This window comes from Canis aureus, chromosome 10 (genome assembly GCF_053574225.1).
Source record: "Canis aureus isolate CA01 chromosome 10, VMU_Caureus_v.1.0, whole genome shotgun sequence".
NCBI classification, from domain to species: Eukaryota; Metazoa; Chordata; class Mammalia; order Carnivora; family Canidae; genus Canis; species Canis aureus.
In genome coordinates, this window is record NC_135620.1 from 22,569,235 (window position 1) to 22,582,293 (window position 13,059).

The window sequence follows — 13,059 nt, forward strand, 5'->3', positions numbered from 1 at the left end:
GGCTGTGAGGAGGGTAGAGCATAGGGAGGGAGTACCTAGGGCTCCTTGAGAACTGCAACACCATCTTGAAATACTACCACGGTGCCCAATTGGTCCCACTGGGGTTTGTGGCCTCAGTACCAAAACCAAATAGCTCTCATCTGTAGCTTGGCTTTACATGATCACCATTCTTATAATCACTAACCATGTTAGTATTTGTATACATAAATAACAATGGACTGGGGAGGGGATGTAGTCCCATCAAAGGGAGATTATTTCATGTTCTGTATATCACTTCAGTTAAAAATAGACATCACCATGTCTTTCTTAACATTCCTCTAGCATACGTACCCCTGTCTTCTGAACCTAAACAGGTCATCCAGCCAGCTGAGCTGAAAGCACTCCTCAACACAGTTATAAAGCTGGGCCCTCTCTGGACCCATATTTGACCCCCCCTTTTTGGGCCATTTCCTGGAAGAAATTATTTGGCCTTTCATAATAGTTTGATAAATAGACTTTTTATTGCTCTCCACACAGCTTTTTGCCTTGAACCTCTGTCCTGGCCTTACCCTTCCAGAACTGCCACACCTCTGGACTTGAACCTGTGAAGCCCAGGTGGTCTCAGTCGTTTCTGTAGGGAAGAGATAAAAAGGAGAAGGTCCCGATGTCTCCTCCGGGGGCGGGGGGGGGGGGGAACCCACCATTTTCCTAGGGGGTAGGTGATGCTGATTTAAGTTTCAACGACAACCGATAAGCACCTGCCCTGCCCGTAGCCAGGATGTGACGGTAACACTGCGGGGTCCTTGAGAGCATTTGCTTTAGAGCAGTCGCCGGCCCCCACCTCTTCCTCCTCCTGCCCCCACGCTCCCCTTTCACCTCGTCTCTCGGCGGCGCTCGAGCACACGTGACCCACATTGCCACCCAGGCTCCCGATTCACACGTGAACGAACAGCAGCGCGTTGCGCTCCCGCGAGGATCCCTGAGGTTTGCAGCAGCCGCTCCCGCAGGTGCGTGGTGCGCGGAACGCGCTGTTCCAGACAGCGGGCGCCGCCGAACGCTGCTTCCCTGTTCGGTTTCCAATTGACAGTCTGAAGGTAAAAAGTACTCTAATTAAATCCATATTAGGAGGAGCAGCGGGGGCGGGGCGCGGCGAGCGCCGGAGGTGGCCACGCGGCCGCCCGTTGCCTAGCAACAGCGCCAGCCAAAGCCTCCCCTCCGCCAAAACCCGGAGGGCCGCGCGGCGGGCAGCGGGGATGCGGGCGGAATCAGCAGGCGGGGGCACCTGTGGCTTTGAGGAGGTGGAGGCAGAAACCCCAACAGAGACCCATGAAACCCTCTTTTCCACCCTCGGAGACTAAGTAAGGCTCTTTTTGATACTGATACTCCAGATCAGCGCCCCCGGCTTCCCTCCTCCCCCACTTCGCATTAACCAACAACTTTCCAGCGAAGGCCTGGTGGCAAAGGAAGGCAAGCCAGCCTCGCCGTGGCTGGCTGGACGGAATTTGTTTCCAACAGAAGCAAAAAGGCTCACATCGAGTCTTCAGGCCTAACTAGCACTGCTCTGCACGGAAGGCAAAGCCCCTGGGGTTAGCCCAGAGGGCCTACTGGGCTGGGGAGGAGGCCACGGTGAAGCGTAGGAGCCTTCATCACAAGGAGAACAGTGCCCTCTGCTGGCAGCGTCCTGGAGGGTGGAATTCACCGGGCTTCTGGCACCTGCCCACACAGCACCACCAAGTCTGAGTCTGGAGCCGCCTGGGTGGTTCAGTGGGTTAAGGTCGCCTTCAGGTCAGGTCATGATCTCAGGGTCCTGAAATAGAGCCCCTTACGGGGCTACCCGCTCAGTGGGGAGTCTGCTTCTCCCTCTTCCTCTGCCCCTTCCCATGCGCTCTCTCAGTGCTCTAATAATCTTTAAAAAAAAAAAAAAAATCTTAGTCTATGGCATCAATACTGAACACCTGTGGTGCTCATTCTTGCACTCTGACGTTATAATGGTGTGGAAAGGACATTAAATGGGGCAGGAAGAACACAGAGGCACGATGAAAGGGGGGGTGCAGGAGGTGTGGCCCTACTCTCCCCATCTGATAAGGACAAGCACAGGAACCGCATAATTCCCCCATGGAAAAACCCAGCACAGAACCAAAGTGCAGTTTAGCAGGACCACAGCAGACAGTGCTCCTCAAGCCCATCCAAGGCTGGAAGTGCTTTGTCTGAACAGCACACAATTTCTATTGGCCTAACTGATGACTGTTGTTTTTCCAAGAATATCACACTGGGAGAATGAGTGTGGCGGGGGAGGCTGTACAGGGCAAAAGGCAGAAATAAGTTTATTCCATCCGGACTATCTCAAAGAGAACTGCCCTGCTAGGCTGAGGACTTTGGAGTGGAGGCCCCGCCCACAGCATTCAAAGGAGAAAAGCAAAAGCATAATGTTAGAACCCGCAACTGCCTCAGCAGGAGTCCCATATGTTTTTTATAAAAAGGCACAATGTTAGCATTGTTCTGTGCTCAATAGTTCGACTGTTGGAACTAATGCTTTTGGTATGAATACAACCATTTAAAATTCCCAACCAGTTGCACTTAGTGACAATACGCATCAGAAAACAAGCCCAGAAGCAGAGATTTCTCACTTTGGGGTCAGTTGGCTTTAAATACACATACACATGCCTTTTAATGTGCCCAACTTCCAAAAATACACTGAACATTTGCATGAACAATGTTCTTGGCCCTGGCCTTTGCAGCTGCAAATACTAAAGCACATTTTCCCATGTATATTTGAGAACTTCACATTGACTCTGTGTACACAGGCCTGATGCACAAACAGAAGGGAGTGTGTGGCCTCTGTTTCATTCCACACCAGCACCTAACTCTCCTCTCCCAACCCCAGCTCACTCCCAGCTTAGCCTGTTTGGCCCACAAACAGAGCAGTCTCTCCACACCTCAGCCCCCACATTCTAGATCTCCAGGTCTCTCACGGCTCACCTTCAGCTCCCATGCCCAACAGCCCTCCTCAAGCCTGGTGGATCCAGTGGGGTTTCCAAAGAGAGCTGGAGAAACTCACTTTTGATAAGATAATTGGAAGACAAAGTTCCTTCTGAGTCTTGGAATAAATGTCCCTGAATTCGTCAAGGTTTTTAGGCAGTGAAGCTACTGAATCTATTTTGTGTATAGGGATATTCCCTATCCCTTAAGTCTTGAAGGAAAGCAGTTACCCTCACTTCTGCTATTGAGCTTGGAGGCTTGGGTAAAAACCAGCAAAGGAGAAGGAGTCGGCCAATCAGGCCTAGGCTTTTGTGGTAGTGATGTGATCACCAGAAGTGCTAGGGATTCCTGGTGGCAGTGGAGCTGGAAGGCCTGGCATCCTCCTGGTTTCAAGCCTGTATCCCAGTCTTCCTAAGGATTCTCAGACCTGACTGATGTCCTCCAGCAAATCCCTCTTCTGCTCTAGTCAGGCAAGGTTGGTGTCCATTGTCTGTAAACAAGATTCCTTCCCCAAGCTAGGCTCCAGGTGACACACATACTTCCCACATCTATTATTAGTAAGATAGAAAAGAAAAAACTGTTTTGCATAGTAAGTTCAGATGCTCCTCTAATTTGTCTCCTCCTCCCTCTGATCAACCCAGACAGAGCCTCTCTCCTCACAAAAAGGGGGAATACTGTAGTTTTAAAATTCATAAATTAATCACCAAATAATCCACAAGAAATGGGTAAAACCACATGAAAACACTTAGACGTGTCCTAGGAAGCCCTGGCCTGGGTCTTCCACACTGGCCCTGCCCCATCCCCATTCCTCCGCCCCGCAAAGGGAAAGCACCAGAGTCACCCCCAGTTAGGTGGGTGAGGGGCAGGGGCACTGCTCCCCACTCCCACTGCCTGTCATTAGATGAGGGGTGGCAAGAAGGGCGGTTTATCAGGAAGACAGGCCTCTGGGAGCCAGGCCAGCCTGGGAGGCAGGGGATGAGGGCCAAGGTCGCTCCTGACTGCGTCGAGCTGGTCCTGAAGGAGCCGGACACGCTCATCCAGGCTGCGCTGCTGGGCCAGGACAGCCGCCTTGCCGACCAGCAGGGAGTGATAGGCGCTCAGCTCCTCGGGGGGCAAGGCCTGCACCAGCACTTCGCGCAGGGCCCGTTCGCGCCGCGCCACGTGCTCCTTCAGCTCCTTGGCATCTTCCTGCTGCCGCTGCAGGAGCCCCAGACGCTGCAGCAGAGAGGCCTGCAGCCGAAGGGACAGCGTGCGGTGAGCAGGGCGGTGAGCCGCCGTTCCAGGGATGGTCCCAGACAGAATAGGCCCCTCACCGCCCCACTCCAGCCCCTGTCACCTGCTCGTCTGGGTCGCTGTCCGCACCTGCCCGGGCCAGGGCGCGCCGCACGCGGCCCAGGCGACTGCCCAGCAGCAGCAGCAGGCCAAGCACACGCTCTATGTCGGCCATGAACCTGCTGAACCGCTCTAGGTCACGGGGAGCGCAGGCCTGCCCCACCGCGGCCTCCAGAGCAGCCCCGCGCCTGGCCCAAGCCTGGGCCGCCTGGTGCAGCTGCTCCTGCTCGGCCTGAAGGTTCCGCAGCATCGTTTGGAGGAGGTCGGCTAGCTCCATCTGCAGGGGAGGCGTGGGTACTTAAGGGTGAGGCCAGACCACCCTTCTCAGCCCCTACTCTTGCCCACCCCATCTCCACTAGTCCCTCCACACTCACCTTCTTGGCTTGGATGCTGCTATTTGGATCAGGGAGATGCTCGCCACAGGCCTGGTCAGGCACAGAGCGGGTGGTCTGGTTTTCAAACCTTGTCTCCTCCTGAGAAGTTGGCAGGAGCTGGCTGGAGCTAAAGAGACAGAACTTGAGGACAAAGCCACAGCTTCCTGGGCTGTCTTGCCCCAAATTGCAGGGACTTCAAATCCCCTGAGTCCCTGGTGCCCCCAACTCACCCTGGCTCAGGACTACCAGCAGCCTCTTTCCCAGCCTCCTTACAGGCTGGCCTCATTGCAGCCCAGACCTCGGCTAAAGGAATCAGCCCATCTAGAAGGTCCAGGGGTGGCTCTGGGCTGGGACAGGAAGTGAGAGTGTCACTCATAGAGGGATCCAGTCTGGCCAGCTCCTGAACCAGCTCCTCAAGGCGAGGACTGGGCCATGTTGGCCTAGAACCGGGCTGGCCAGCGGCCAAAGCCTCGGCAGTACAGCCAGGAGCATCTGGGGTATTGTTGCTTGGAGGTCCGAGGACATCAACTGGGAGAGGTTTGAGCGGGTCACTCTCTGTAGCTGCAAGTGAGTCAATGGTCAGCAGTCCATTGGTGTGAAAGGTTGCTATGTCACCATTTGCAGTCCCAGGGGGCCTATAGTATATGGTCCCAGAGACACCCACAGAACCATGTATCCTCTGGTGGCAGTCATCTGCCCTTGCAGTCTCTGGGTGTTCATGGAGGGGATTCTCTGGGGAGTCTGTAGCCTGGTCAGCCCTCTGGCCTGAGCCAGTTCCATACCGCTGGTCAGAGACATAGATACTGGAAGTGGAAGAGACACTGAGTCAGAAAAAGCTCTGTCCAAAACCAAGCAGTAGCCTCCAAGGGCCACCTGTCCCCATCCCTACCAGCCAGGCTCCCAGGGTCCAGCTAGGAGAGGGTTCCCTGCCCCTCTAGCATTTGGCTGATATATGTAGGGAGGAAATGTCTCACTCAGCTTGGAAGCAAGAGGCAACTCACCTGGTTGGGCTTTCTGGGCAGGTATGGGTGTCTAGAGGTGATCTCATTTTGGCCAGGGGGACTTCTTCCAGGAAAACCTCATCATCTGGAAGGGATGGGAGCCGGGTACACCCAATGCATGTCTCTGAGGCTCTCTGTTCACAGTCAGGACTACTTTGGGGATACACTGCAGAACAAACCACTGCAGCTTCCTTCTGAGTCAGGAACCTGTAGGAAGGGACACCTCAGTGACCAGGAACGGAGCTCTTGGTGCTGCACCAGAGACACAGTGGCGTGGCACCGGGGTGGGGGTGGAGGGCAAGAGGGGATGTAGTTGGCAAAAGACAGAATTAGAAGGCTCAAACTGAGAATAGGTGAGAGGCCCTCTCTGTCTTGGGCAAGAACTATGAAAACTGCCTTTGTCGACCACTCCCTGGTGGTCCATGTCTCTCACCTGGCAAGTTGGGCCTGAAACAATGGTCTGGGGGTTTCTGCTCCTTGGGGAACAGCCTGGAAAGGCAAATCATTGCTTGAAATGTAGCTCAAGTTTTCATTCTCCCAGATGTCTCCCACCCCAAGCCCGCAGCCCCTAACTTCCACACCTGGACAATGGGCATGACCCCTCCTGGACCTCCCCAGGGAGCCAAGACTTCCCCTGACGCGCTCTGACTCTGACTCCGACCGGAGGGCCTATAGGCGTCACCAAGCTTCGCGGACCCGGGTTCTGGGTCCTCTGTGCCTCGGGGCGGCGACTCAGGCAGCCGTCTGGTCTGGTGGCCTTGGAATTCCGCCAGCACCCTCCGCTCCTGGGTGCCGGGCCTGGCGATGCCAGAACTGCAGGCGGCCTCACCGGAGCGTTCCCCGGCCGCCCCACCGCCCCGCCCCACGCGATCTAGCTTCCCCGGCTCGGAGAAGCACCACTGCCGCTGCTGGGCGGCGAGGCGCCCCCGGCCCACGTCTGCCCGGGCGGCGGTGGCCCCGGGGCGCGCGGGCTCCACCTCCCCGCCCCCGCCCCCGCCCCCGCCCCCGCCCGCCGGGTGGCTGAGCGAGGCGGAGCGCGGGTGCGCCGCGGGGGGCCGCGCGGGGGCCGCGGGCCGCAGGCGGCCGGGCAGGCTCATGCGGAGCTCCTTGCGCTGGAAGGACGTCTCCCGGAGCACTCGCCGCTGGGCGCCCTGCAGCCGCTGGCGGTACGCGGCCCGCGAGGCCGGTGGGCTGGGCGGCTCCACGAGCCGCGCCGCCGCCTCCGCCTCGGCCTCGGCCGCCAGCGCAAAGAGCAGCGGGGTGGCCTGCCGGCTGAGCGGCCCCGGCGTGCCCTGGACCTCGGGCGGCCGCGGCCCACTGCGCGCGGCGGCCGCGGGCCGGGGCTGCGCGGAGGCGCGAAGGCTGCCGGCGGGGCCCGGGCCACCCCACACCACGCGCACGTAGTCCCAGTCTAGGTAAGGGAGGAGGTCGGTCCCGGGCGACGGCGTGCGCGGCTCCGGCTCGGGGGCCGCGGAGGCCGCGGAGAAGGAGCTGTAGGCCGAGTCGGCGCGCGCGGACAGCCGCCGCAGGTCCAGGCTGCGGGTGGACGAGGCTGGGGAGGCGCGGTCGCCCCCGGGCCCTGGGGCCTCCATGGCTGCGCAGGTGAGTGCTGAGGCCAGCTCCGTGGGGCCTGGAGGAACACAGACGGCGAGGTGAGGTGCGGGAGGAGCCCCGGGTAAGGCTGGCCCCTCCAACAGGGACAGCCAGGGGCTTACACTCCCCTCCCTGGTCACACTGGGTCAGGGACGACATAGGTAGGGCTAGCCCCTAGCCTCTGGAGTTTGAGGGTCTAAGCTATTCCCCTTTGCTTGCAGGGGAGTGGGGGGACGGGTGCGCTAGGTGGTGGCTAGCCCATTACCTCCAGAGGCTCTCCAGGAGGCCAGCCCTGGCCTCTACCCTGGCACCTCCTGGAGCGCGGAGAATGTACCCATATTCCTTCCCTCCCCAACCCAGTCCCACCCAGGCAGCTTCCTGGCAGCTTTGTTAGCTTCTCCCTGTGATCTTCCCCTAATAAACAATGGTCAAGAACGTTCTGAGATCACAGGGGAGCCAAGAAAGGAAGGAGCAAGACCCAGGTCAGGTGACAGAGGCAGCTTCGCAGCCTTCCCCGCCTCTGTGTCAGTTATGTTCCAGGTACATTATATAAATATTTATCTTGATCCTCACAACTACTATCTGCATTTTACAGATGAGGACACTGGAGTTTTAAGGGGGAAATGATTTGCCCAAGGGCACACACAGCCTGTAAGAAGCAGAACCCTATCTGGAATTTGGGCCTGCCTCCAAGCTCACTGCAGCCAGAATCAATTTCCTAGAAGCAAACACTGCTGAAAGCTAGTTTACCTCCGTCCCTCAACTGCCAGAAGCCTTCAACAAAACCTAAACTCCACTGTGGGAAATTTATCCCCACCTGCTCTCAAAATACTAGCAGATTCCAAAATAATATGGTCTCTGCTTTGCAGCCTCACACCCTGACTCTGTCCTGCTGCTCGCACTCCTCCTACTGGGCCCAGCTTAGGGGGCTCCTGACCCTTTGGGATCCCCTACAGTGTTCAGAGCTTCCCTTCCATCCCCACCCCCCAACACAGTACTCATCACCTTGGAGTGTAATTGTTGGCAGGCTTGCGATTCCCTCTTCCCATTCCCACCCCTGAACTTCCTGAGAACAGGCCCTGTACTTACTAATCTCTGTACCCTCAGTGCCTGGCACGTAGTCGATGTTACAGAAATATTTGTTGAGGGGTGCCTGGACAGCTCAGTTGGTTAAGCGGCTGCCTTCAGTTCAGGTCATGATCACAGGATCCTGGGATCCAGCACTCCGTTGGGTTCCCTGCTCAGTGAGGAGCCTGTTTCTCCCCACTTCCCCTGCTTGTGCTTTCTCTGTCAAATAAATAAATAAAATCTTAAAAAGAGAGAGAGAGAAATATTTGTTGAATAGCAAGGAAAGAAGTAAACTTGCAATGAGTGGATGAGGTGGCTTTGGTGGAGAAGGAAGAGGGCTCCTTTGCTTCCCCACTCTTCTCTCCCTATTCATCTTTTCTCTTTTTCTTTTTTTTTTTTTAAGATTTTATTTATTCATGAGAGACACACACACACAGAGAAAGAGAGAGAGAGAGTGAGAGGCAGAGACGTAGGCAGAGAGAGAAGCAGGCTCCACGCAGGGACCCTGATGTGGGACTCAATCCTGGGACTCCAGGATCATGCCGAAGGCAGGTACTCAAGCGCTGAGCCACCCAGGCATCCCCCTATTCATCTTCTCTGAAGAAGACAGAATGAATGAGGCTGCTGACACTGTAGAGTATCTCATGCATTGTTACTCATGCATTGTTAGGAACCAAAAGAGCAGGCAAGCACAGGTGGAGCAGGACAGGCCAGAAATCAGTACCTCCCCAGGGCCAGGGAGGGAGCAAAGGGAGTAAGGGGAGGAGATGACCTCTAGCCTCTGGACTTCAGTGCTATGTCCATGCATATGGGTATGCATGGGTCAAGGGTGAGAGTAGCTTTTAGTCTTAGGAAGCTGGAGCTCCATATGGGCTATGGGGACTTTGGGAAGTGGGGAGGGCTCACTGTCCCTGAGCTGGCTTGCTGAGGAGTGCAGAGGAGGGCGACTGGCAGCTGGGGTGGGAAATGAAAAGCAGGCTCATTTGAGCCTCCTAAATACTATTTGGAACTCAGGGTCACCCTCTACCCCCTTCCCAAAGGCTGCAGACGCTACAGATTACAGGTCAAGGAAGGTAGGGGAGATTAGTGGTGTGAGGATATGGTATTTCCCACAAGGGAGAGGCAGTGCCTGCAATATTCTCAAGGAGGGGCTCTCAGCTGATCGAGGACCAGAATGGTGGTGCCTACCTGGAGGTATCTTTATGCCCATCGACACCAGCCCTGCAGGTTGGTCCTCACAGTCAGGTTTGGGGACCTCTCTCCTTTAGGAAACCCACCCTAGACACCCAGGCACTAGCCCTCTCTCTTCCTAGTCTGAGCCCACCTTGGAGCATTGTTTTCCCTGTTCATGCCACCCTTGCCTGCCCATTGTTGGCTTCTTGCCTCTATAGGCACCAGTGATTGTTCACATACGAAGAAGTTTCCTCCAAAAAGGCCTGAAAATTTCTATCTTGGGGACACCTAGATGGCTCAGTGTTTGAGCCTTTGACTCAGAATGTGATTCCGGGCTCCCTGCAGGGAGCCTGCTTCTCCCTCTGCCTGTGTCTCTGCCTCTAAGTATTTACTTATTCATGAGGGACACAGAGAAAGAGAGGCAGAGACACAGGCAGAGGGAGAAGCAGGCTCCCTGCAGGGAGCCTGATGTGGGACTCGATCTTGGGACTCTGGGATCATGCCCTGAGCCAAAGCCAAAGGCTTAACCGCTGAGCCACCCAGGGTTCCAGTAAATAAAATCTTAAAAAAAAAAATTTTTTTTAATCTTGTGAGTTACTGTGCTCACAAAGGATTGAGTTTACCAAAAGAAACAGCTTAATGGATAATAAAACTGTGTGTACATATGTTGGCTTTTTGCCCATCACTTGTCTTGAGGATACTTCTGCAGTGGTGGCCTCAGTAGGCCAGTAACCCTGCAGGATACTCACACTGTACCTTCTGCAGAACCTGTTACACTAGGAGGGTGCAACTCCGTTAATGTGTTTTGGGGCCTCAACACAAAGAGCAAGGAGTCTGCAAATGTATCTGGCTGCAGGGAGCCTCTTGCAGTCCAGCTAGCCACTGTGGCTGTGGGTGGCAACACCCCAGAACCCTAACATTAGCGTCAGCTATAGGCTGGGCTGCAGAGCCAGTGCCTACAGAGCACTGAAGTCCAGAGGCTAGAGGTCAAAAAGCTCTTTAGGCCTTTGGCCAAGCCCCACCAAAGCCGGGGAAGCAGCATGGAATCCCTGCCAGAAGAGCGCCAGATTGGGATTGGGCAGTAGAGTGGTGGGGGGAGGTCACATATACTTGTCACCTGAATGAAAGAGCAAGAGAGGAAAAGGAGACAAAGATGACTTCGGTGTTCAGACTGGAGGCCTGGGAGGTAGGGATTCGGGTTCTCAGGAAGGAGGAAGCTGAGATGGGGTCTGGTCCAGGGTCCAGGGCTCATTCAGTCTGGGGCCTGTAGGCTTTGCAGTGTTTGTGGCAAGTCTGGGAAGCTGGGAAGTTGCAATGTGGGTCTAGACCTCAGCAGTTTAGACTAGGCAAGCAGGCCCACTCAGGTTTTTAGTGAGAGGTTGCTGGGTTAATCGATGAGGGCAGCTTCGGGCTGGTAAAGTCACACCCATGCAACGGGGGCAGATCCAGGTAAGATTGCCAGAAAGGCAGGCAACCTCCAATGATGCGCAATGATGGGGAATGAAAGCATACCCTCTCAGAGGCCACCTCCCGTCACTCCTCTCCGTGGAGAGGTCGTCAGGCCGCCCGGCTCAGCGGTCTCCCCTGGGTGGCACGCTCTCGGGGGGGCTCTCGGGGGGGCAAGCGTCCCCGCCGGGCGGGGCTTTGAGCGGGCCGGGCCGCGTCTTGGGCGCCGGCACCGCAGGCTGGGTCTGGCCAGGCAGGCGGCGGGGAAGCTGCGCGGCTCCCCCGGCGCCCTGCGGGCCCTTTCTCCCAGCGCGGTCCGCGGACCCGGCAGCCTGCAGCCCGCGTGGCCTCCGCTCCGCGTCGCTGTCGCCCCGAGGTGGTCCCCAGGGCCTCGAGCTCCGCGCTGCCTGCGCCCGCGCCCGCGCCCGCGGGCGGGAGGCGGCGGCCCCGGGCGGACTCGAGCCGAGGCGGGCGACCGCAGGGGGCGGCAGAGTCACGCGGCGCGGCGCGACGGCGGGACCCGTGGACGCCGGGGGAGCCGCTGGCCGCCGGCGGGCGCCTCGCGGGGCCCTTCCCGCCCGGGTCACGGTCGGGGAGGCCGGGACCGGACGCGGGCGGGCGCGGCGCGGACTCAGGCGCGAGGGCCCCGCCTCCGCCCGCTGCTCGGCGGAGCCCGCACTGTGCGCCGCCGCGCTCCCCCGGCAGCCCCGCCGCCCCGCCGCCCCGCCGCCCCGCGGGGGAGCCCCGCACCCGGCCCGCGCACGGCCCACCAGGCGCGCGGGCTGCTCCGCGGCGCACCCCCCCGGGCGATCCCGCCGCCCGCCGCCCGGCCCCGCCGCGTACCTGAACTCCAGCCCGAGACGCGCTCCCGGGCGCCGGCGGCCGCGCGGTGACATCAGCGCCCGGGCCCGGGCTCCCGACCCCACCTCCGGGCTCCAGCCGCCGCGGGGGAGGTGCCACGTCCGGCCGCGGGGAGGGGAGGGGAGGGGAGGGGGCGGGAGCGCCGAGTGGCGGCGCGGCCCCGGGATCTCCGCGCCCCACCCCCGCCCCGTGGTGGCCTCCGGGCGGCGCGGCCCCGGGCTGGGGGCGGGGTGGAGGGCGAGGGGTGGACGCTCGTGCTCCCGCCGGACAGCGGCCTCCGGCTCCGGGCGGGAGAAGCGGGAGAAGCGGGAGGAGAGGAGGATGGGAGGGGCGACCCCGGCGCTCGCCCGCCGTCCTCCGGGCCGGGCGAGCCTTCAGCTCCCGGGGTGCGCCGGCTGGGGGGGACCGGGGGCCCCGGGGGTCCCCACGGCCCCCATTCCTTTCCGGTTTGGCGAGTAAGCCTGGGGCTCGTGCCTCTGTTGCCGAGCCTCTGAGTACCGTTCAGACGCTAAGTCCCTCCTTGACCAACTCTCCCTCCAGGTCCCGCAGTGCCCACACTCTTCCAGCTCTCTGACGCCCACTGTGGACCCTTCTCTCCCATTTTGCCCCCTCGTCTCCTTTTCTGCCTTCCTCCCACTATCCCGCATCGCCGAGGCCCGCGCCCGGAACCCCAGCCCGGGTAGCTGCAGCTATGCACACCCCCTACGGCTGGGACAGCGTTCACTCCAGCCTGGAGCCTGGCTCTCAAGGTCCCTGACTCTGGGGTTCTCCAGACCTCGGAGAATGCTCTAAAGTCATCTGCCACCGTGCTTTCCTCCCAGCCATGTCCTCAGCTTTCCCTGCCCCGACTTCCCAAACCTCTATCCTCTGAATCCTGGCTCCACCAAGAAATGCTCCATCCCTTCCAGTCCTCCAGTTCCTCTGCCCCTGGTGTGGGCACCCCTTGCTCTCCCACAGAAGCAGCCTGCATGAGGGTGGGGACTGCAGCCCCCATCCTGGCATCCTTGGATGACAATTTTTGTTGGTGGCATTAACAGGGCCCAGAACTCAGATGAGGGGTCAAAGCTGCCACTTTCTGGGCGCATGGGGAGCCTGGAGAACCCTGGAGAACTGCTTGGGTCTTCTAGGGGTGGAGACAGACAGCAGGCACCTGAGCCTGGCTTCTGCTTGGCGCCCTCCTGTCTCTGCTTCTCCGAACACCACTCCCACTCTGGCATCAGCTTCAGCTGGAGCTGGATCCCTGGGCTCTAAGA

At 58.7% G+C, this 13,059-nt stretch overlaps 1 protein-coding gene and 1 long non-coding RNA gene across 3 annotated transcripts; both read right to left on the reverse strand.

The window, feature by feature from the left end:
* Positions 1–478: 478 nt before the first annotated feature.
* On the reverse strand, positions 479–838 carry LOC144322086 (uncharacterized). The gene is made up of 2 exons (XR_013387658.1): positions 738–838; positions 479–610 (listed from the first exon to the last, which is right to left on the reverse strand). It is a non-coding gene; the product is annotated as an uncharacterized LOC144322086 (long non-coding RNA).
* Positions 839–2,612: 1,774 nt separating this feature from the next.
* Positions 2,613–11,943, reverse strand: SHROOM1 (shroom family member 1). 2 transcript variants are annotated; one of them, XM_077911640.1, is made up of 9 exons: positions 11,789–11,943; positions 8,348–8,545; positions 6,247–7,295; positions 6,099–6,154; positions 5,666–5,872; positions 4,895–5,467; positions 4,665–4,791; positions 4,295–4,567; positions 2,613–4,188 (listed from the first exon to the last, which is right to left on the reverse strand). In XM_077911640.1, exons 3-9 carry the CDS (start codon positions 7,255–7,257, stop codon positions 3,856–3,858), a joined length of 2,580 nt encoding a protein of 859 aa, XP_077767766.1. In that variant the 5' UTR covers positions 7,258–7,295; positions 8,348–8,545; positions 11,789–11,943; the 3' UTR covers positions 2,613–3,855. The 2 variants fall into 2 exon arrangements, with proteins under 2 accessions (XP_077767766.1, XP_077767767.1); XM_077911641.1 differs by lacking the exon at positions 11,789–11,943 and having other exon boundaries at positions 8,348–8,567.
* Between the last annotated feature and the right edge of the window lie 1,116 nt (positions 11,944–13,059).

Coding starts and splice junctions, on each gene's coding strand:
- SHROOM1 (XM_077911640.1), bottom strand. CDS start 7,257: ATGGAGGCCCCAGGGCCCGGGGGCGACCGCGCCTCCCCAGCCTCGTCC. Junction 5,873..6,098: donor TTTCAGGCCCAACTTGCCAG/GTGAGAGACATG, acceptor CCCTTCCTACAG/GTTCCTGACTCAGAAGGAAG. Junction 4,568..4,664: donor GCAGCATCCAAGCCAAGAAG/GTGAGTGTGGAG, acceptor CCTCCCCTGCAG/ATGGAGCTAGCCGACCTCCT.